This window comes from Hydractinia symbiolongicarpus, chromosome 1 (genome assembly GCF_029227915.1).
Source record: "Hydractinia symbiolongicarpus strain clone_291-10 chromosome 1, HSymV2.1, whole genome shotgun sequence".
In the NCBI taxonomy this organism is placed as follows: Eukaryota; Metazoa; Cnidaria; class Hydrozoa; order Anthoathecata; family Hydractiniidae; genus Hydractinia; species Hydractinia symbiolongicarpus.
The window spans coordinates 14534197-14556435 of record NC_079875.1 but is presented as its reverse complement, the minus strand read 5'-3'; the positions used below and the strand labels follow the sequence as shown (position 1 = coordinate 14556435).

At 33.5% G+C, this 22239-nt stretch overlaps 5 protein-coding genes across 6 annotated transcripts; 4 read left to right on the top strand and 1 right to left on the bottom strand.

The window, feature by feature from the left end:
* The first annotated feature begins 2056 nt into the window (after nucleotides 1-2056).
* LOC130641642 (TIMELESS-interacting protein-like) lies at nucleotides 2057-3203 on the top strand. The gene has a single exon (XM_057448525.1). It carries the CDS (start codon nucleotides 2199-2201, stop codon nucleotides 2991-2993), a length of 795 nt encoding a protein of 264 aa, XP_057304508.1. The 5' UTR covers nucleotides 2057-2198; the 3' UTR covers nucleotides 2994-3203.
* A 757-nt stretch (nucleotides 3204-3960) lies between these two features.
* On the top strand, nucleotides 3961-8614 carry LOC130641627 (probable UDP-sugar transporter protein SLC35A4). 2 transcript variants are annotated; one of them, XM_057448508.1, is made up of 10 exons: nucleotides 3961-4111; nucleotides 4268-4373; nucleotides 5138-5305; nucleotides 5741-5799; nucleotides 6413-6475; nucleotides 6738-6859; nucleotides 7120-7145; nucleotides 7501-7591; nucleotides 7846-7895; nucleotides 8242-8614. In XM_057448508.1, exons 1-10 carry the CDS (start codon nucleotides 4056-4058, stop codon nucleotides 8461-8463), a joined length of 963 nt encoding a protein of 320 aa, XP_057304491.1. In that variant the 5' UTR covers nucleotides 3961-4055; the 3' UTR covers nucleotides 8464-8614. The 2 variants fall into 2 exon arrangements, with proteins under 2 accessions (XP_057304491.1, XP_057304498.1); XM_057448515.1 differs by having other exon boundaries at nucleotides 4049-4111; nucleotides 4268-4320.
* A 1225-nt stretch (nucleotides 8615-9839) lies between these two features.
* LOC130641650 (F-box only protein 36-like) lies at nucleotides 9840-11602 on the top strand. The gene is made up of 2 exons (XM_057448536.1): nucleotides 9840-10640; nucleotides 11263-11602. Exons 1-2 carry the CDS (start codon nucleotides 10209-10211, stop codon nucleotides 11437-11439), a joined length of 609 nt encoding a protein of 202 aa, XP_057304519.1. The 5' UTR covers nucleotides 9840-10208; the 3' UTR covers nucleotides 11440-11602.
* Nucleotides 11603-12540: 938 nt separating this feature from the next.
* On the top strand, nucleotides 12541-15474 carry LOC130641609 (uncharacterized). Its single transcript, XM_057448487.1, has one exon. It carries the CDS (start codon nucleotides 12891-12893, stop codon nucleotides 14901-14903), a length of 2013 nt encoding a protein of 670 aa, XP_057304470.1. The 5' UTR covers nucleotides 12541-12890; the 3' UTR covers nucleotides 14904-15474.
* A 254-nt stretch (nucleotides 15475-15728) lies between these two features.
* LOC130641619 (maspardin-like) lies at nucleotides 15729-20711 on the bottom strand. Its single transcript, XM_057448497.1, has 8 exons — nucleotides 20402-20711; nucleotides 20089-20256; nucleotides 19773-19853; nucleotides 18521-18666; nucleotides 17850-17958; nucleotides 17485-17592; nucleotides 16509-16649; nucleotides 15729-16322 (listed from the first exon to the last, which is right to left on the bottom strand). Exons 1-8 carry the CDS (start codon nucleotides 20480-20482, stop codon nucleotides 16131-16133), a joined length of 1026 nt encoding a protein of 341 aa, XP_057304480.1. The 5' UTR covers nucleotides 20483-20711; the 3' UTR covers nucleotides 15729-16130.
* Nucleotides 20712-22239: the final 1528 nt, after the last annotated feature.

Genomic DNA, 22239 nt, shown 5'->3' with positions numbered 1-22239 from the left:
CTTTTATAAAAAAGTCTATTTCCGAATGGTTTTTCATTCTTTTTACTAGTGTTATATACAGCTATGTTTTTACAATGAGATAACTCTAACATCATCCAATCGTTGAATTAATCATTATCATCGACTGTGACCATCTGAAAGTATATTTTCTTATTTTTTGAAAAACCACGAACTAAGAACATTTTAAGCACGTCCAGCCATAAAAAACGTGTGTGATATTGCAAAGTTAGTTGCTGTAATTGCTGTGATCTGATTGGTTGATTTCGATCTTCTAATTATCTTCTCAGATAATAAGTAGCCCGTCGATGGCAGCAATGATCATTTTTTATTTCACCGAACGTTTTTAACACGACATACACTAGACTGAACCGCACACAGACTCGTGATTCGTTTCCATATTGATTAGACTTTACCCATTTGTACGTTGTTGGGTTAAAAGAATTATAAAAAGGTTGCGACTGCATTAATTTTAGCCACCAACAAATTGTCAATTCTTATGGTTGTAAAAGCACCCTCGTCCCCAGGAGAAAACATTTCTCACCGTCTTCTCTCTTATTTAAAAAAGCCAAAAATCCCTGGGAACAAGAGTGGCTGTCAATGTTGTTGTTGTTGGTTTGTAATCAGTTCATAGATAGAAAATATATTTCGCTGTTAAAATAGTATATATTTCGCCGGAGCAAGTAGAAGACGCAATTCGTCTTATTATTAAGCCCCGCTAATAGTTAAGCTATTAACAGTGTATTTTGTTAAAAACGTAAAAATATAAAATCAAACTGAGACAAGGTTTAACAAAAATAAATTAAATCATTGTCGGATTCAACTTGGAGTAAGACAGGTTTTAAGGATGAAGTTCTTCACAACCTTCATTTCAAATTCATGGTCTAAAATTCTAGTTTTTATGGAATAGCCACTTAATCTTTGAGTTGGGTAACAAAGTTATCTTTGGAGTACCTTGTGTATTTATGCTCAATATAAGGCTAATTTCTTACGTCACAGTACTCGAGTTGTGTAACAAGAATTTCATGTTGTTGTTGTTTTTTGTTTTGTTTTTTCGTTAAAAAATACAAATAAAAGTTCTACATACACCTAAGTCTAAACATAAGTTTTTAAAGTTGGATATACAGATATATATTGTAGCAGTAAAATGGCAGAAGGAGTAAACATAGAAGACTATACAGTCTTACCTCATCTTACACCTCACGTAGCCGTCATTAAAAGAGCTGGCCAAATAAAATCTGACAATTAAAAATTTATAATAAAAATATTGAATGTTATGTTAAATCAAGGAGGTTTGAAAAAATCGTTTAATTATCACACGTAGCGTTCCTTCTGAAGAAAACTCGTTCTTTATTACTTCGTAACAGCTGACCCCGGGACGGCGATACGAACATGTTCGTATACAAAATGCCCTGGGGACGAGGTTGCTGATTTCTTAATGCAATTTTAAATTGTTTTGTAGATTGGATACTTTTTACAAAGTACAAATATGAGCCTATAGTTTATAATTTGGCATTCACTTCAGCTTTGAAAATAAAAGTGACTTGCGCAATTTTACATTTACTTGGAAATTTACCAGTTTTTAATAAAGGACTGAAAAAACATAATGAAGCGGAGTCTAGGCAATATAAGGGACAGGTACAATATTGCAAAGAGAAATTTTCATTGTGGTTTTAGGCCCAAAATCTTTGCTCCGATGAGAATGGTATTCCTGTTTCCTTGGTTAACTTGCAGCCAAAAATTTGTGTTTTTTTTTTATTTTTGTGGATGGGAACGTGATACTGGTTAAACCAATCACGGGCCAGTATTCACATTAAGTGAAATGGTCGTAAGCATGCCATTTTTGTGGTCAAGCCATCATAAAGACTTTTCTTTCTATCTTCAAATCTTTAATATGTTTTAGATACATTTTAATCTGTGCTATTTAGCTACATTTTAATGCGTGTTTGCTTGTAAGTTTTGTTTAATTAAGATTTCTTCTCTGAAGGTTTAACCGTGAAAATTTTATTTTTGACAAAGGAGAGCACAGAAGGAGAGCATCCGTCTGTAAAAATTGCTCTAGAAAAAGAAAACGTTGTTGATACTGGGTTATCGAGACGCGGAATACGCGGGGAAATCAAAAGCGAAAAGTTGGGGAAAAGTGAAGGATTTGCAACAATACAATCAACAGTAGCCAGCTATAGATTAATTTTCTACGAAATATGCTGGGAAATAGTGACCACGAAGTTTTAGCAGATGAACCTGTGAACGCTGAAGATCTTTTTGGAGAAGCTGATCAACCGCTACTGCCGCCTCTCTCTCCCCTTAACGACTTAGAAGGAGCTGCTTCTGAAGGAAATAATGATAACGAAAACAACGAAAAAACAGAGCCTCAGAAAAAACGAAGACAAATTAACCGCTTACCAAACTTAAATGACGAATGGCTGACCAACCCAAGAATGGAAGGAATTTATAAAGTGAACAATTATTTTGAAAGTCTCAAATACAAAAAAGGAAAAGGCAGAGAGCAGGAAAATTTAAAAATAATATTACAAAGGTATGAATACTGGGCACACCAATGTTATCCAAAGTTGTGTTTTTCAGATTTTGTTCATAAAGTAGAGCTTCTAAGTGGTAAGAGAAAAATAAAGCATGCTTTACAAGAAATTCGTAATAATTTGACGGAAAACAACAACAACAACGGGGGCGATGATGAAGACAGTACCAACAACATGGAAAATGACAACATTGACCCTTTCGCTGGTGATAGTAACAGCACAGGTAACAATATTTTGAAAGAAAACAATGAAGAAGTTGATGCAGGTGTGACTGCACAAAATGTTCTGCATGCACAACCTCCAGAGCAGCAAGTGAGTCCCAAAATTTCCGAGGAAATGAGGGAAATGATAAGAAGAAAAAGAGAGGAAGCTATTGCAAAGCGTAAACGTAAGTTGGAGGAATCAATGACTGATGAAACACATAATATCAATGAAATTGAGGAAACCACAACAACTTAAGATGCTTAAGCCTAAACATCATCATGATAATACATCAAGGAAATAACTTTTTTTATATCTAGCTACTATATATATATATAGCTACATACAGAACTAAATAAAATGTTATTAACTATATATATCTACAATCTGTTTTTGCTTTTTTAATGGACCTGTTACTAAGGGGTCTATTTGTTAGAATAAAATGCATACCTAAATTCAATAATGGAATGGAGTGTAGTTACTAAATTATGCCTATGAAACTTAGGTGCATATTCAAGGTAAACCATCAATGTCATATTTTTGCTAAAATCGGTAACTTTTAAAAAACATGTGTTTAATATATGTAATGTACCTTTTATTGTTTATATGTAATAATTAAACACTTTTGCATTGCTTATACAGTCATTTAAAGGGTAGAGTAATGTTTATCAACCTTATTGTTTTGATTTTTAAAAAGTCTTATAATTTGTACCATTTGCATCTCTTTTGTCAGATGGACCCTAAACTTAAAAGTTTTTAAAGACACGGTAACACCCTTTTGACACACACTCAGTATATATCTAAAATATCTCCAAATCAAGAAAACTTTTTAAAAAAGTATCTTAAGGTTGGCGTATTTCATTTAATATATAAAAGGAATTCAAAGAAGGAGAAAACAACGTGAAATGAAAAATACAGCCATTTAATTTACATTTGATAACTCCCCCAGCAAAATCTTTTATCGTCAAAAGCGTATGGTCAAATTGCTTCGGAAAAAGAGAGTTTCGATACGATAAACAATATTTTAGAAGAAATAAGTTATTTATATACTTATATATACAAAACATTTTACGGATTCAGATGTTTTAATAAAACAAGTTTTCACAAAAAGTTTAAAACCTGTTATACATACACCAAGACATATAACTGCCTTTCCAGTTCAGTTTCCCTTTACCTGTCTTTCTCTCTGATACTTTGGCATTCACATCAGCGTTGAGTACTAACAGTTAGGTCACTTTACATAAAGTGACCTAACTGTTTATTATTAATTTTTAGTGTTTTAAATATAAGAACATTTAAATATGTTGATTCGGTAGAATCATGGCATCGTTAGGAACATTTCCTTACCTGCTGTGGCTGTTACTACTGGCGGTTGGGTAAGACTGCTTTTGTCTGTACATTTTATTCTAATGTTTAACCTGTGTTATAACTGAATAATAACAATAGTATTGAACCCTGAAATAATTTTACTTTTTTATTTCTTCTTATTTAAGTGCTACGTGTCACTGTGCATCATTGATATATATTTTTAGTGTAATAATCTCAAGCCTGCATCCAGTTCTTATAAATCTTGGCAAACAAAATGGTAAAATACCTTTCAGTTCTGCTTCCGTGGCTCTTCTTGTAGAATTCTTTAAGGTATTATTATACATTATTTCTAGGATTTTAATACTTTTCCCTGACACCTGTACCATCTGCAAATACGTTTTAAGGACAGAATACATTGGGATAAATTTTTAACACATTGTTTTTATCCATACTGTTGTACCAGATTACATACCTTAAATGCTTAAACTTTGGTGCAGCATTTATTTGGCAAAATTAGTGATTTAGTCTAAAATCGCTAAAATAATTTCACATCAATGTGTTTTTATTTTTAACATCAAAGGAACTGCAGGCTAAATTTAAATTATTTTTTTTGATGTCAAATTAAATCACACCACAATTTATATGAATCTCCACCTTGAGGGAAGTTCTCGCAAAAACTGGAATGAAATTTGTGAATAGGTCCTTAGAAGTTGTGTCAATTCTGGACTAAAGGGTTGTCATTAAGCAAATTAAATTGTGGCAATGATTGCAAGTTTATTGTGTGTATGTAATGCATTTTCCAAAGTGAATTTTATACTGAACTTACTGGGATATTGCAAAGGAGTTGAAAGTATGGTGAAAATCGAAATAAGAGATGAAAGCATGACTTTAGACAAATTCCAACACATTAATTTTATAATTTTTTTACAATATTTATTTCTTCTCTTACAGTACTCCATTGCATTACGAAATTATCCTTTGTGTCTGCTGATACGTTAAAAAATTTATATAGTTTTGGTGGTGTTTTTATTTAAAGTATGTGTGTTTGAGCTGAACACAATAAAGTATATATTTGCTTATTGTTTCACATTTAGCTTCTCATATCTGCTGGTTTTGTCCTGAAAGACATTTTTACATATGAAAAATTCACCATTCCATCGCCACGTATCATCATGCTGTACTCTGTGCCCGCTATCTTGTATACTGTAAATAACAACCTCATCACACATATTCAATTATATATGGATCCATCTTCATTTCAGGTGAGTCAAGCCTATCAATAAAAAAATAACACCCGAGTAATAAATCGCTGACCTAAGGGTGCAATAATTTAGACTGGGCGAGCAACATGAATAAATAAAGTAAGTTTAAGGCATATTTTATTCCATGATCTTTTTTATCTATTTTATCTTGTCTTTTTTACATATTTTGGTTATTTTTTACTGCAAATAATAAGAAAGATAACATTGATTTCCATGTTAGATGAATTGATATTGCTCAGCCAGACAAAATTTTTGTGGAATTGGGAGAGCTATTAATAGCTCCGCTAGTTCCTCATATCTCAGAATTAGTTGAGTCTTTGCGTGAACAAGAGCGATCGCTCTCCCCTTATTGATAGGCCTGGTGAGTATACATTTAGAAATGTCAATCTTGTTATATTCATCTAAACTAGTATTTTGCTGCATACCTTTTTTTAGCTACTGAATAATTTAAAAATAGCAGCCACTGCAATCTGCTACTTTTTCATAATAAACAGGTATATATACTTAACAATTTTCTCTTTATATCTTTATATTTTTATGCCTTGTATTCTGCTTAGCCATTTATTTACTTTCTCAGCCGTAGCTGAATCATGGCACCGTAGCTTAATGGTTATAACTCTCGCACTTTGTACAGGAGACCGTGGCTCTGGCTTAACCCAAGCCATGTGATCTCTCATGCTAGCTGCTGTCTACAAAGATATTTTTTAATTTTATTTTAAGACCAGTAAGGGAAATTGGGGAGACGGCACATTGTGTGGGCCGTTTGGATGTTGCAGGGAGTTTTCTGGTAGAGCCAGACCCTAATTGTACTCGAGGACTCCCCATCTAAGCCATGGCCCCTCCTGGAAATAATGGACAGGCTATATCCCTCGAAATTTGTGAGGCTAGCCATGTAAAATATGAACATCTTCTCTCTCATGCTAGCTGCTGTCTACAAAGATATTTTTAAGACCACTAGTATTGCAATTTTGAAACTTAGAAAAAGAAAGTATAAAAAAAGTATAGTATCTGTTTTCCTCTTTATTTCCCCCTTAACAAACATGTGTTCAACATGAGAACGGGTTTGTTATTTTGTCTTCTAGCATGTAAGATACTTTATCTTTCCAGACATATATCCAGAAGAAAGTGGTTTGCTGTTTTTCTTCTGTTTGTCTCTGGTGTAGTGAACAGGTAAGCGACCTAAGTGTATAAATCGAAGAAAACGCACAGTGACTTGGGTTTGTCTAAAGTACAATATAAACTGTAAAGCATGTAAACATATTTAATTTTACAACATAAAATTATGGGGAAAGTAGCACTGGATAATATAAGGGCAGTTAAATTTTATGTATTAGAATGTGTATTTTGTACGTGTTGTATAACATGGAGATCCCACCATGTGTTTTAATTTTTAAAGTATGTATTAGGTCAGCTATCTTTGTTATATTTTTAGTATTGGTGGATTACGTTCTGATGATGACACTAAAACAAAAAGCACCCTGTACATAACCTTCACTGGACTGTATCTTGTTATCATTTACTGTGGGATATCTGGACTGGCTGGAGTTTATACAGGTACTGCTTGTCATACGCTGGAATCTAAAACAGTTTCCCAAATCCGGATTAAAAATTTAATCTAGAACCAGCACAGTACAAATATAAAAATATGGAACATAATCTTATAGTAACGAATTTGAGCCATTTTGACCATTTTTGCGAAATTAAATGTCACGAACAAAAAAGTGTTTAGAAAATTGTGAAAATGAGAATCGCAAGAATAAAAATTCTTTTTTATGAACAATTTAACGGCTGTGTTTCTGTCTATTTATTTTTAGAAGCTGTTTTGAAAAGATACAAAACGGTAATTTCATTTTACTGCAAGTTTATTTAATAGACCTTTTCAACCGAACATATTTACGAACCATAACTTCACATTGTTTGGAAAGGCTGACTTTTTTAAACCAATATAAATTTTTTCTATCCCCCAAAAAGGCTTTTATAGGAAATGTATGTTAATGTAGTAAAAGGTAATTTCAAATGTTATGCCTCCAATCGTTTTGAGCATTGAAAGAACGTTTTCGCGATGGATAAGTATCGAGGGTGGTGCAAATTTGCGTCCGACGAGATCAACTTTTTAACACATAAAACAATCCGAGTTTTTTTTATGATTGTTAAACCTGTGATGATGATGTATAAAAGAAATCCCATTTTTTTAGACATCCATACATCTTCAAAATATTATCTTATATGCTTTCGGTATCTTATTAAATGCTGCAACGTTCTTCTTCTCATCGACGCCATCATCTGGTAAGAATTTCGTTTCGTTCATTTGGTCTCGTTTAATATCTTTTTTATAGAATTGACACGTACAATTTTCAAATGCTCGTACTCTTTTTCGAGATGAATAGACAAATTAATTTGGCAAGATAAAAAAATTAAGTTGGCAAGGAAAACCACTGGACGCCTCCCAGGCTTTCTATAGAGAGTGCGTGTACAGTAAAAGTAAGAAGTTGTTAAAGGGTGTGTATTTCAGGATAATATGCGTTGTGTTTTCCATGCAGGATTTCTTGACGGATTCTCTATTTGGACATGGTCGATTGTTGTTACGCAGGTATGTTTGTTCTCACAGTAACCGCGTTGAAAATTCGTAGGCTAATACAGTGTGTATTTTCACATTATTCGCTTTTGTTAAATTCAGCCTCCGTCGTCTGTGTATTTAGCATTTCTGTCTTAAAAGCGTACCAGAACACCAAACAATCTTAGTAAAACTAGTCGAGCCCGTGGATAAATCCACGGGTTCACTCGTTTTTTATTTACTCGTTTCGTGTCTTGCTACTGCGGTTACCATTGTGCGTGACAGACAGACGTATGCAGGTATTATAATATAAATCAAGTTTGCTGACCGTTTATGCTAACAACGCTAGTCAAAACTGAAGTTTGTTTTTATTTTTCTGCAGGCATTGAATGGTATAATAATTTCACTCGTGTTAAAACATTCCAGCAACATCACACGCTTGTTTATGATTGGTGCATCTATGGTCCTCACGTCCGTCTTTACGTACTTTATATTCGGTTATAGTATTCATATTTATTTTTTCATTTCATTTTTAATTGTAATTATTGCGCTATATTTTTATCATGAATTTCGTGTAGATGTAACACGAAAATTGAATATTTAGTTTAGTTTATAATTATTTGTTAAAATTGTCGAGGGAACGTTCAACGCGATAAACTTTTGAGAGCAGATGTTTTTGTTTTAAATTTTTTTTTATATTGTTTGTTTTAAAAAATGAAACTTTTGAAGCTCTTGTCGAAGTTATATTGGCAGAACCTTCATTTGTAACGGTGTGTATTTTAAAGAGAATTCGTTTCAAGGAAAGAACGTTCTATCAGAATAAGATTTTAAATATATAATTTAATTTATCTTTTATTGAGTTTTTGTATTCGTTAATCAAGTATTTATAATAACGCACGCACTTCAACTTTATGTTTTTGTTACATCAAATGTCGAACTGGTGGGAAAATAATAAGCGCCAATGCAATAAAGAGTGAATCTAATTCAAGCAGATAGCAAAACAATTTGCTGAACAGTAAAAGCTTGCGTGTATTCCATAGAACACTTAGAGACGATAGAGTCTTAATGGGTTGTTACAACAGGGAATTAATGTTTAAATACATTGTAAAAGCAAACACTAGCTGCGAAGTGAAAGTTTAAAATTATGATAAATATAGTTTACACGTTTTGCTAAGCTTACAATTGTCTATACTGTAAGAATGTAAGTGTGAAGGAGCATGAAGGCGAGTTTGTTAATAATGGCGAATGTATGGATATATTGTAATCATCACTTATGTATTGTAACCTTAACTGATGCAGATTACGGTTATTTTTTTCGTAATACCCCGTGTGTGTATGGTGACAAACTTGCTCACACTGGAAAATTCGCGAAAGAAAAATATTTGTTCAAGATCGGAGATATTGAAGATGGCGTGTGTGTGTGTGATTGTGGGATCACAACATAATGTGAACAGACAAAAACCAGAACAAAATCGTGTCTTCAAGGTTTTTTTTCTCTTTCTGGCAAGAAGAGGGTTAATATTTTTTTCTTTAGAAAAGTTATAAGAACATAAACTCGAAGGAAGCACGTTTCAGAGATTCTCAGATTTTATACGGGGAACTTATTAAGGAAAAGAAGGGTCGGTAATTTCGTTTAAATTGATAGTTGGTGATAGTGTTAATGAATTGAAGTTGGTGAATTTTTATTTTGGGGCCTAAAATAAAAGACGCAGCAATAGATAGAGAGTAATTTTTTTTCTTCTTTTTGTTCAAATTGCGTTGTCGAACGAACATAATGCCTTAAACTATTTCTGACTTTACCGTCGCTATTGGAAAAATTCGCGAATTTTTTGCATTTTATGAACATAATTGTTTGCGAATGAACCATATTAAGAAATTTTGCAAAAAAAAATTTTCACTGCTGGGGTTCTAATGAAAGAGCGGGATAGGTGGGTTGATAATTTGAAATGGGTGGTAAAAACATGTCGAAATTTGTGTAGCATGCCGTTATTGAACAAAATTATCAAGATTACCTTTATAATCCTTTTTCGTAAGATGATGCATTAAACATTTAGAACTCCAGGCTGGTTCGCACAAATCGTCCTCTCAATAAAAACACGTTTTACAAGAAACTTGTTTCTTATAATGCTATCTGTAAAAACTATATATTTAACCAATCTCGTATTAAGTAACTTTAGAATTAGACCTCTCACCTGGTTTCTTTTAGAAGAACGCATACATGCAACTTGTTGTTAAAAAGAGTTTTTAAGTTTGTGGAAACCAGGGTTAACTCGAACAACTTTTTTTTTGTCATCTCAAATAACCTGTTAAGATTTATTTTCTTAAGTTATCGACAAAGCTCTACAAAGTATGAATTACAACAATAATATATCACGAAAGGGGATCTATGCATCATCGCTTGATAGAACATCGAAGAAAAAAAGCGCGAAAAAACATGTGAGCCAGCAAAGAATTAAACTTTATTCCGCATCAGGACAAGCTCCTGCACCAAGTAAAGATTTTTTTGAAATAGTTGTTTACAATGATGGCGTTGTTTGGCGAAAATGGCGTATACGATATACAAAAAACGGAAAAGTGATTCCATCTGAAGAAAAATACACGATAGAAAAATTTCTGGATAGCGACGTCGTACAGGGCGATGTCGAACGTTACCTTGGTGATGACGTTATTCATTTGGCATTAGGTTATTTGACGGGGTCATGGCTGGCTATGTTACCGCTTCATATACTAGCTAACATAACTTCTCATTTGAAACCGAAAGATATATGCAACCTTCAGCAGGTAAGTTTCATTACAACCTCAATCCCAGACCTTTTTTTGCCTGTACTATGACTCAACATATCAGACGCATGATGACGAGGTTATTTTAAGACGATAAATGTTTTTTTCGTACTACACGCTTTCTAGAACACTTAATTCCTATCGGCTGGAGGCTAGGAACTCTGAAACGAGAATGCAATCGTTTCTTAAAATGAAAACAATTTGTGTTCATTAAAATTCACAGTCAGCCAAAACAATTCACGCAAGGCTCGGCTACAGGACCGGTGAAACTTGTGATGAGGGGGAGATCTGGAGGTGAGGTACCTTTTCTTCCGCAGAGATGACGTCAAAAACACTATTTTTTCGGTATAACAACCTTATTCCCCCAACTAACAACACTGTAAAACTTTAGAATTTGAATAGCGTTGTAGCTGATCTGGCAGTCTTAAATTTAAAAAATATTAAGACACCCGCAACAACAGCTAGGCTTTCTTAGTTACTATATTGGCTTCTTTGCATTCAATATCAATTCGTCAAGCCATGAGCTATTGCTTTTAGAGAGAGCTGACGGACTGTTCAGGTTTTTTTAAAGCTGTACAGAAAAAGACCTTTTCACTGTTGTATTTTAATTTTTTTAACTTAGGTGTCGACTGTAGCCAGCAAGCGGTATCGAAAAGATGAAATATGGAAATTTCATTTGCATGACGAATTTGGTATAGACGCCGATTTAATTGCTGATCGAAAAAAAAGCGTGAAAAAGTATTACATCCAAGAATTAAAAAGGAGGAAGGAGAATGAAATTGATTGGGATAATGTTTGACGCTGGCTTGTGTTGTAACCTCGTCCCCAGGTCCCCTGAGCCTTTTCGCCGCTATCAACTTCAACAAGGCAAAATGCCCTGGGAACGAGGTTGTTTATGTTGTTATTTAACAGACAGTTTTTTTGCATAAGGAATTTCAAAAACATAGGGTCTCCGATTTAAATACGTTCTTTTATTTTATTTAAAAATTCCTCTTGCAACCTTTTCTTCCTGTGTTCCCTGTAAGGTGAAGTAAGTCATTTATAGCTTTACTGACCGTGAATAAATCCAGATTGCTTGTTTTTTGCTGTCTACTTGAAATAACAGGAAAAGAAACACTTCTTGATGACAATTATATATTACTAGTCGTTAGCCCGTGGAAAATCCACGGGTTCGCCCGTCCTTTTTATACCGCATTGCGTGCTTCTCGCTATTGCGCAGCTAAGCTACCATTTTGCGTGACAGACAGACAGAAGTATACGGGTATTATAATACAGACTAGCCTGTAGCCAGTGGAAAAAGCCACGGGGTCGCCCGTCCTTTATATTTACCCGTCGCAACAAAGTGGATAAAAATATATCGCATTTGATATTCGTGTTTCCGTAACATTATTTTCTAACTCGGCGGGGGTTCCGGGTAGAGACAGACAGACGGAATACGGCTATTATTACAGAGATAAAGTTAATTACAGATGCAGGTGATTTATCTAAGTACCGCATAGTTGTTGAATCATTTTGCATCAAGCAATCTTGTTCTCGGGGCGCACCCTAAGTTATTTACAACCAACAGACCCCTAAGAATCTATACGTTACGCCGCCGTGTTTAAAAAACCTATAATTTCCCTGAGGCAAGGTTGGTAAAAGCCATACAATACTTTTTATATGAAAAACATACTTTTTAAGAATGTTAAGGCTAAAATTAGGAACATTTTAAGAACATAATCAGTCTTAATTTCATAGATTGAATTATTTCTAAGAAACCGGATTTTTTTACTAAATCCTTATACAAGAAGAATTTAAAAACAATCTTTTTCAATTCTATAAAATCTTCACCACTATTTGTAAATCTGACCATATATTTCCTTATATTTAAAAGAACTGAAATAAGAACAGCCAAGATTAAAAAAACGTAAATCATAATATCCAGCTTCAGCTGAAGTTTAGACGTTCTTGTGAACAAAATATGCAGTTCAACCATTAACCTCGTTCCCAATGCATTTTTTTTCTTCGATTAATTTCGGTAACAAGGAACCTTGGGGACGAGGATGTTCATCGGTTTTGCCTATCAACTATGGTTTGATTCTAGAATTTAAATTATGTTTTCACGCGGGCAAAATGCGTTTCAATACAGAGTAACTCAACCGTGCATAAATGCCGATGATGAGGATAATTTATGCGGAATGCACACTTTTGATATATTGCAGTATGGCACATCTAACGTTTTATAAGGCGGGCTAAGAAGGTGGAGAAATAATGAGTTCAAAGTTAGCGAATTTAATTTATTTTCTTGGCTCGACGGTATGGTCCCTATCCACGTTTATCGTACTACTACCGGATGTCAAACACTATTTTTATTCGAAATGTGTCTGGAAATTCAATTTCAATGTGTGCGATAGATTTTTGGGGATAGAAGGAGCCTATCGGTTCACAACATCCATTGTAATGTTTTATCTCTTTCTGGCAGTTACAACAATAAATTGCAATTCCAAGATAGCCTCACGGGTGCATCACAGTTTTTGGTTTTTTAAGGTTGTTTTGTTTGTGTTAACCAACTTGGTCGCATTCTCAATCCCGTTTTCAAGATTCCTACTGGAAAAGCTGTACGAAATATTTTTATATTACACTGGATTCTTTATGGTGGCCATGTTTGTACTGGGTGTTGATTCCGCGCATGCGTTCAAACTATTTTGGCTGAGAAAAGCGCGGGAAAGCATGGAAACACCAACTTGTTATTTATGCACGTGGTTGTTTATATTACATTTACTGACATCATTTTTATTTGCTATCTCACTGGATGTGCTTTTGACGTTTGTGTTTTTTAATAACATTCAAAACTGCATCAACACCCTATTATTTGCTGGCATTAATATATGTTTATGTCTTATTTGCTTTTGTTTATCGTATTTTCCAACACTACAAGAGCGGCATTCCTCGTCACATATCATATTTGCTTCAATGTTTACCATAGTAACATACGTAACATGGTTAGCTCTGTCGGATCCGGAAAATGAATTTTGTAATATGTATGGGACCATATTTACTGGATCAATTTTAGAAAGCGCAATAAGCTTTCGTTCTCTTATTTCCATGGCAATTTTGTTCCCGCCATTATGTTTTCTATGTTTCAAAGGAGACACACCTTCGTATATACGTAGTTTAATCAGCAACGCTAACTCCACCGCAGAGTCATTGCATATTTACTCTTCCTTCCATTGGACGATGGCTGGAGCGTCGTGCCACGTGATTATGTCAGTAACAAACTATTATGAACCTGTGTACACCGTTTTAAAACCGGTTTCTTTAACAGACAAGTCAATGCGTACTTCTGTAATTTATTTTGAAGGGTACAATAGAAACCGTTTTATTATGTTATGCATCGTCAGCAGTTTTTTACCATTGTTGTACGGATGTTTACTTACGATTCGTATTATCCGAGATTGCCTTACTCAATCAAAATTAAAAGAAAACGAGAATGTGTCGAAATCAAAGTTAGATGAGACAACGCAAGAATTTATTCACGTTGAAGTGACTCGCGAGGAAGCCTTGGATTTACTTAAAAAGGGATCGAATTTACATGGATTGGAGCAAACGGAGAAATCTTTTGAATATTTACTCGTTCAGTGTTTTTACATTTCAAGTATAAAAATCTCATTTTGGTTGTTTCCAAGAAATATTAGTCAAACTTATTTTAATGGGAGGAATGGTAGTAACGCTTGTACCATTATCTCCCTAATAATCGGAAGGTTCTTCTCGCGATCGGATATTCCGTATCAAAATCGGGGATATTTAGAGGATACATGGATGAATTTATTCTACGCTTCGATCAAAGAAGGGAACATTCTGTATGATAGTATTGTAGAAGAATTGGGCGTTCTGGATCTGAGCATCGAAGAAGTTAATGAACGACTGGGTACTAAGTTAAACATCCTTACGGTTATGCCGTCGTTAGCCGTGTCTTTTGAATCAGATGTTAAGACGGCGACAATATTATACCAACTTCGTCAACTCGTGTTCTTGAAACGTAAACAAGTAGTGTTGTTTATACATAAACGTCGTACGTCGTCCTTCTTAATATACGATGACGGAAATGTTATATACACAGACTCTCATGCCTTTGGTGAAAATGGTTCTTTAATGATTGCAAGTACTGAACATAAATTAGATAACCTAGTTTACTTTTTGAAGGACACACTTGGTTCGAACAATAACAAATTGGCAACATTGACAGCTGTTGTTTACGAAGATAGACGACGGATAGGGAAGTGAAACAGAATCTCTTTCATTGTCGAGTATACCGTAATTATTTCTGGATTAATACTGGTGACAGAATAAAAAACCGGACCTGAAATAACCGGATGTATCTTTTAATAAAATTCGATAAGAAGCAAGTTTAGTCGCTTTTACAAATTTTTGGAACACAGTATCATGTCTATATTGTTTTAACAAGATGTTAGATACATGTTGCATTTTTTGAACACTGTCAAGGCTACTTCGAATGCAGCAGCTTTCCCGAAAGCTTGAGTCGAAATGTTTTGAGAGCATCGACTTAACTACGTCTCGTCTCGTAGTCCTGGATTTTCCATACACCCATTTTATTTTTTGACGAAATATCATACCTCAATGCAAGCTTAATGATCATTGGAAAGGATATTTGCTATATCTATTAGGAATATATATCTATTAGTTCTATAAATTAAATTTCGTAAAATGTGTTGTTGGGTAGTGAGGGGGACGGTGTAAATAAATTCGTTAAAATTTAAATATTTCATACCGCAAAAACACTAATTTGATTAGAGAAGGTATTTTGAACTGATTTGTCGTCTACACGTTAATGGAGCGCACGTTCTTGAGATTCCACGAATTGATGATACATATTATGTAAGAAAAAAATCCAGATTGACGCTCAGCATCTATTTTTAGATTAAGACAAAATTACGATTTAACTTTTGGCGAAATAAGATACTTTAAATCACATAATTCATCCTTTTCCATCAAACGCAGTTAGCGCATGCGCAATTTGGCAATATGAGAGATTTTTTGTCTGGATTCGAATGGAAAAGAGATTTTTCAAAACAAAAACAAACAAAAATCTAAACAAGACGAATCAAATTTTTTCCCGCCAAAAACAGTTTACAAAACAAGTACGAAAAACAAAACAAAAAATTACGTCACTAAACGGAAATACTTTATAAATTGTTTCGCATATTTACATTATAATGGAAGGGGGATTCTGTTGCGCATGCGTTACATAAAACGCCTTTACTTTCAGGGTTTAACAAGCTTTCTACCACTCTCTCTTTCAGCAACATTGTTTTAAACTTGCGTTTTTAAAAAAATATGTTCTTTTTTTAAAATCATTCAACAGGTGTGATGACAAAATGATTACAAAAACGAGTAAAACACTATCTCGTGTTACTATCAAAAAGGATCATTTTTTAACTCTTAAAGATTTTTAAAATATTATTCAGTACAAAAAAAAATTGGTGTGGAAATTCAACTTTCGCTTTCTCCGGGGGTCTCGAGATGTTGTTTGTCAAGATGAGTGTCTTCTTCTTGCCCGATTATCTCGTCGTCACGTGGTTGCTCAGGTAACTCACTTGCTGCTTTTAATTCCTCCTTTTCGTCGGGAAGAAAACGCGGGTCGACTGCACTGAAACGCGTGTGATTGAACTGACGCAAGTGAAGCTAAGAAATGAAACAAAACGTCAGTATTTGTACAGTTGAAATCTCTCTACAGCGCTAAGTTATGATTGAAGTCTTCGATACAAAGAAATTGTGTACATCGCGCTTTTTAAATTGTATAACATAAGTATTGAAGACAAAAAGAGTAAAAAGGTGAAGAAAAAATTTTGTTTACTAAATTTTACTTACTTGTAAATGTAAATTGACTTCAGCACTTCGACATAAGTACGGAAAATTCCCGCCCGTTTTTAGATGGGCGCGTTTTGCGTTTGGGTAGCATTTGTACACTTCTTCCTTCACTTGATCGGATATTGCACATGCGTCAAACACCTGAAGTAACAATCCGATCATTAAGGAATACACTATTTTTTTACAAGCATGGCTTTTATAAGCACACTGAAGCTGGGTACTTTGTAAAAATCAGGCACAAGTGAAGTAAAATCCAAATTTAAAAAAGCATAAAGCAATCAAACCTAAAGTGTATCTTGAAAGACAGAAGGGAATAGAATTCTATATTTACATATTCCACATACACATGCACATACTAAATGTTCGAAAACTTTTCGTAAGAGTTTAAGGGTGCAAACACAAGCAGGAAAGGTCAATATTGTGCTCTGAAACAAGTTTTATAAGCATAACGAGGCTGAAAAAGTATATACATTAACAAAAGAGTGTAATTTGATGTTGTGGTCAGCCAACACATGCGGGAAGACGAAAATACAGCAGCGGTTTATAACTGTTGAAAACAAGAAAGCATCCATCTGTACCTTAATTTCCGTGGGAAATAATTTTCGGTAGTAAAAAGGAAGACTTTGCGGGAATTAATTTAATCGCGGATTGATCAGAAATTAATTTTGTGATGAAACCGCGAAAGTCGAGGGCTTGTAAAAGATAATATTTATTTTTTAGTGTAAATGGCTACTTTCTTTCAAACGCGCCACAGAGAATTATCCTCAAAATCCATAAATTTGTGACTAAAAATAAATCGTGGAAGTTTATCTTTGCGAACTAAGTGCCATGAAATTTGCAGCTTTAAATTAATGTAAATTCGCGAAAAATCTCACAAAAATTAGTTTCGTTAAGGTACACACAGAACCTATTTTAAACATCAATGGAATGCTCAAAGTACATCACAACAAAGAACATCATCGAGAACAACACTTACATCGAGGATAGTAATGGGTATGCCATGCAATTTTTGAGGCTCGATGTACGAATCTCGACAATTCAACGTCAAACGTGAAGCGATCTCTGCACGGCCAAGACCGTCAAGCTAAAACATGAAAAATAAAACAAGCAATTATTATCTAACTTAACTTAAAAATCATGCTTAATGAATGAAAATGAGCATGACAACTCTTGATAGTTAATATTCATATCGCAAAATCTGTATTAGTATTGATGAACATCCTGCTAGCTCAAGCCTGAAGACGATTACTTCTTCATCATATCAAAATTTATTAAAAATAAGTAAGGGAACTGAATGAATGAACTATCATTTAAAACAATCTGAATGAATGAATAAAGTACCCTTTCCACCATAAAGTCAATCGCATCCGCAACGTCAGGGTCGACTTCGTTGATTTGAAGGTTATCCATAATCATTTTTTTTAACAAGAATCCTGGTAGGAGCCAGTAACTGAAAGTAAAGTGGACACAGGACTAATTTCTTTCTAAATTCATATTACACATTAAAACTTTCGGTCCACTCAGGGTTGCAAGTTTGAAAATGCAGAAACCTCCTGAAGGTATCATTTTTTCCATTTATCTATACATCCACTTTAATAACAAAATTTTGTTTATTCAATGAATTTCCACTATGTTGGCATAGTTTTTGATTGCATAAATTATCCAAATGGCAAACACGTTTTATAAGTTGCCTCCTCGTCGTCGCTGTATTGTCTTGCTTGCCCTTTTCACAAGCGCTTATTTTCCAATACATAATTTACTATAATTTATAAATTTTCGTGGAGAGTCGACTTTAAAACAGCGCTTTTACAGTATATACATGACAAATATTTGCGATGCAACTTATTTAAGTAGTGCACGTTTCACAAATCCGCAACAGTCGGTTTCTGACTACGTATTTTATTGTAAGAATATCAGCTAAATTTTATCTTTGCCATTGTTCTCATTTTATATTTATTTTCCAACCTTTTCAAGCCCGATTGTACTTATAAAAAAGCCTAGAAAGCACTTACAATCCAACAGCATTAGTTTGTTGAAAGACAGTAGTGTCGGTGAACGAGTTGCATAATACTAATGAGTGTATACGTGGACTTTTTACTGTATGTTCAGCAAATTTCTGAGCTAAGAAACCGCCCAACGAGGCACCGAAAATATGAACCTAAAAATAAACAAAAAGATGAACTGTGGATACGCTAAAACAAAGAAATACATTGATGTGGTAAGAATCTCCTCAATGCAAGAACATGGATATTTTTTAGTGACAAACCAATAAAAAAAAAATTATTTATGCCGAATCTCAAGGAAGCGCAAAATGCAGAAAACGGTCGTTTTTTTGAAGCAATCTTTTCAGCTACTCATTAGTCTTTTCGTCCGATGTGCTTATTAGTGTCTTCTACAAAATCTTTTGATATATATATTACGAGTCAGCAAAAAGATTTTGATTTTAAACTTCTCTTGTTGTGAAAAAACTTTAATCGTGAAAAGTCCTGGATGGATTGAACGAACTTGAATCAATATTGGCGGCTGGTTTTAACAATACTGATGGCAAATACGATTTTTTTTATTTGATTTTAGTTAATTCGATTAAAAAAATTCGCCTAAGAAAAAGGTTTGTTTACAATTTCTCGCCTGTTACTTGGTTAGATTAGCAGAAAGTAGGAATACTTTTTGGTTAGACCTTTTCCTACTGCTACAAGCATGATGTGAAACAAGCTTAGCTACCCAAAGCGACGCGTTTAGAAAGGAATGATATAAGATTGGTTAGGTGGATGTGTAACGCTATTTGGAGAGACAGAAAATGTTTAGATGAGCCAAGAAGCAGGCTAGGTATCTGTAGCATTAACTATGTTATCCAGATAAGAAGACTGAGTTGATTGGGACACCTAAAAAGAATGGAAGAGGATATTTGGGTAAGAAAGTGTAGAGACTTAATAGTTTCAAGGGCAAAGCTCAGAGGTAGATCGAGAAAGACTTGGTAGGAGATAATAAGCAGACTTGATGGAAAGGAAATTGAGTTTAAATCTAAAACAGTCTAGATCTGATTAGAACAGGGTTATTATTATGCTAGCATGGAAAATGGACATTAAGCCTGAAAAGATGATGATGATGCATATACAGGTTTATATATGTTAAATTAACAAAAACATTGTATGAATATTTCTAAACCAATAGCTATGATGAGTCGAAAAAAGATATTTTAACTGGATGGTCAAGAAATATGTTTAAAATAAATACAACAAGACATCACACCATTAAAAGTCTTACTTTGTCCAGACGAAAGTGATCCAATAAACGACGAAATCCTTCGACCCATTCTTGATATGTCCAATACACTGGATATTCTATCTATATATGTATAAAATAAGGAAAAAACATCAAAAATTGAAATTTTAAACACGATTTGCTGATTGTGCTGTTGAAGTTAAACTTTTCTTTTCTTCTGAATAAGATGGCTGACCTAATTAAAAAAAAATCTGTTTCACTTGTATGTACACAAAATAAACTGCAGGTATTTCCTTTTCTTCCCTATGTAGCCTGATGTGAGTTTAGTTTAAAAAAAGAAATTGGACAAATAACTTACAGACATGACACGGTATCCTATACTTGACAAAGTTAAAATTTGCTTGAAAAACACATCTGCGGTTCCACTGGCTGGTGGAAGAAACACTATAGGACATCGAACAGTCTTTGGACCTGCATCATATACCACCCATACTTTATCTTCTTCCCCATCACAATCAACAACAACCTGTTAACAAAGACAGGGCTTTACATTATTGGCTTGTAATAAATGTAACACTGCTTACGTAAAGTATATATTTTTAACAAAATTCTATGTTCCTGACATATAGCTTGAGCACAACAAAAACAAGAAAAACAACACAGGAAAATACCTTTTGCTGTGGTACCGTACTGCGAAAGCTTTGATACTCTTGTGACCGGCTAATTACAGAGCCAACATCTGGAGCAAACATGATTTCATTCGTAGATGGTCACAACATAAGGTTGCAGTATGCATGCAAATGTGTTTAGATAGCCTAGAGTTTTAATGCTCATTATTGAAAATACTTTAAATGCAACCTTCAAATTATTTGACTGGTCAGATATGTGTGTTACCAGTAACTATGTGTTGAGAACTCCTTTTTTATATATTTCTAAAAAATCTGTTATTCCTCAAAAAGTCCAAATTTTCATCAATATTTTGTAACACCTGTTTTATAGTGGCTGTTGCAATTAAAATAACTATTAACACGGGATCAATGCTAAGTAGTCTATAGTGCGCCTAGACAAAAGCTATATACAGAGAGGTTCTTTGCTATAGTCAACAAATTTCTACAAACTCACTTTATATTTCTAATTTAAACATTGTGTAGCTAAGTCACTATAAGATATGTTAAGTAGACATGTTCAAAAAACATAGGCAAGGATGTGAACATTCAAAAAATGCCAAATTTGATCTTTCAGCTATAACTTAAAAATTATTTCCTTGATTTCCATGAAACTTTGTATAAAAAAGGATAATCATGTAAAAAATCTGATGAAATATTTTTTTTCCAAAACCTAAGCAACGCAAGGAAATTGACAAAAAAGTGAATTTGTTACTTAAATATCTCTTTTGATGTTTTGAAATTATTGGTAGATACATAACAGCAGTCACTGCTTTTTTTTATCTTATTCGAAGCTAAAAATAACATCAGACAAGAAAAGTAACACTATTCCCAGAAAGATATGTGATAACAAAGTAACAAGGGCAATATTATGAGTGTATTACTTTTTGGACCTAAAATTTGTAGTTATAATCTAATAATTAGTCATAATTTGATTAGAAATTTATGGGAAAACTACATTGTAATAATTATTTTAGGTGAATTTCATTCAAATTAGGGATAAAAACATAATATGCATGGTAAAATTTGTTAGAATTTTTAACAAATTAATTTTTGTCATTAAAGGTAAAAACATATTTTAATTCTTTTCCTTGGGCTACCAAATTTTTTTAAATTGAAAAAATAAATCCCAACTAACTTATAATGTGGTCAACATCAACAGACAAAATTGACAAGCAAGTAGACTTAGTCATGTTACTTTTTTATCACACAAGTTTGGAAATGATAAAGGCCATTAACACCCAAGATTGTCGTTTAGGTTCAGCAACGTAGTAAGAAAGAAGATTTTTCCTAAATTTCTTCTATATCAATATACAGTAATAATAAGTAACTGAGAATGCAATCAAGGTTACATTTTTATCAAGTACACATAATGTTACAGGTTTATCACCAATATTTATTCTTACAAACCCTTTTTAAAGCTTACCCAGTTAATTTCTTAAAAGGATGATTTGCTAGAACCATTTCTTCATTAAATTATTGATCAATAAAGTAACATATATTTAATGCAGGGTATAGAACAATAACTTTATTTTAGTTACATACTTATTTCATGTTGTAGCAAAATGTTGAAACTTTTTTTTTTATTGATTTATGTTCTAAATGAAAAAAAAAACAATCGCAATCTTCAGATAAAAACTCTTTAATATGTTTTCTGTTACAGATTTATCATTTTCCCTGCTTGCCTGAACCAAGTTTCCAAGTTTCAAACATTTATAGAGCTTTTTATCATTTTTAAAAGTTACAATTGTTATTTTCTTATCATTTCTCTTGTTTGAGTTTGTAAAGCTAATGTCATAGTTTACACAAACTACAAGGATGGGAACTTCACTGTTACAAAATTT

Bases quoted from the DNA above. Each gene is read 5' to 3' on its own strand.
- LOC130641642 (XM_057448525.1), top strand. From the start codon at position 2,199: ATGCTGGGAAATAGTGACCACGAAGTTTTAGCAGATGAACCTGTGAAC.
- LOC130641627 (XM_057448508.1), top strand. From the start codon at position 4,056: ATGGCATCGTTAGGAACATTTCCTTACCTGCTGTGGCTGTTACTACTG. The intron at 4,112-4,267 runs GTAAGACTGCTT...ATATATTTTTAG, and splicing joins CTGTTACTACTGGCGGTTGG to TGTAATAATCTCAAGCCTGC. The intron at 5,306-5,740 runs GTGAGTCAAGCC...ACCTTTTTTTAG, and splicing joins TGGATCCATCTTCATTTCAG to CTACTGAATAATTTAAAAAT.
- LOC130641650 (XM_057448536.1), top strand. From the start codon at position 10,209: ATGAATTACAACAATAATATATCACGAAAGGGGATCTATGCATCATCG. The intron at 10,641-11,262 runs GTAAGTTTCATT...TTTTTAACTTAG, and splicing joins ATATATGCAACCTTCAGCAG to GTGTCGACTGTAGCCAGCAA.
- LOC130641609 (XM_057448487.1), top strand. From the start codon at position 12,891: ATGAGTTCAAAGTTAGCGAATTTAATTTATTTTCTTGGCTCGACGGTA.
- LOC130641619 (XM_057448497.1), bottom strand. From the start codon at position 20,482: ATGTTTGCTCCAGATGTTGGCTCTGTAATTAGCCGGTCACAAGAGTAT. The intron at 20,257-20,401 runs GTATTTTCCTGT...CTTTGTTAACAG, and splicing joins GTACGGTACCACAGCAAAAG to GTTGTTGTTGATTGTGATGG. The intron at 16,323-16,508 runs GTAAGTAAAATT...TTCATTTCTTAG, and splicing joins AAGTCAATTTACATTTACAA to CTTCACTTGCGTCAGTTCAA.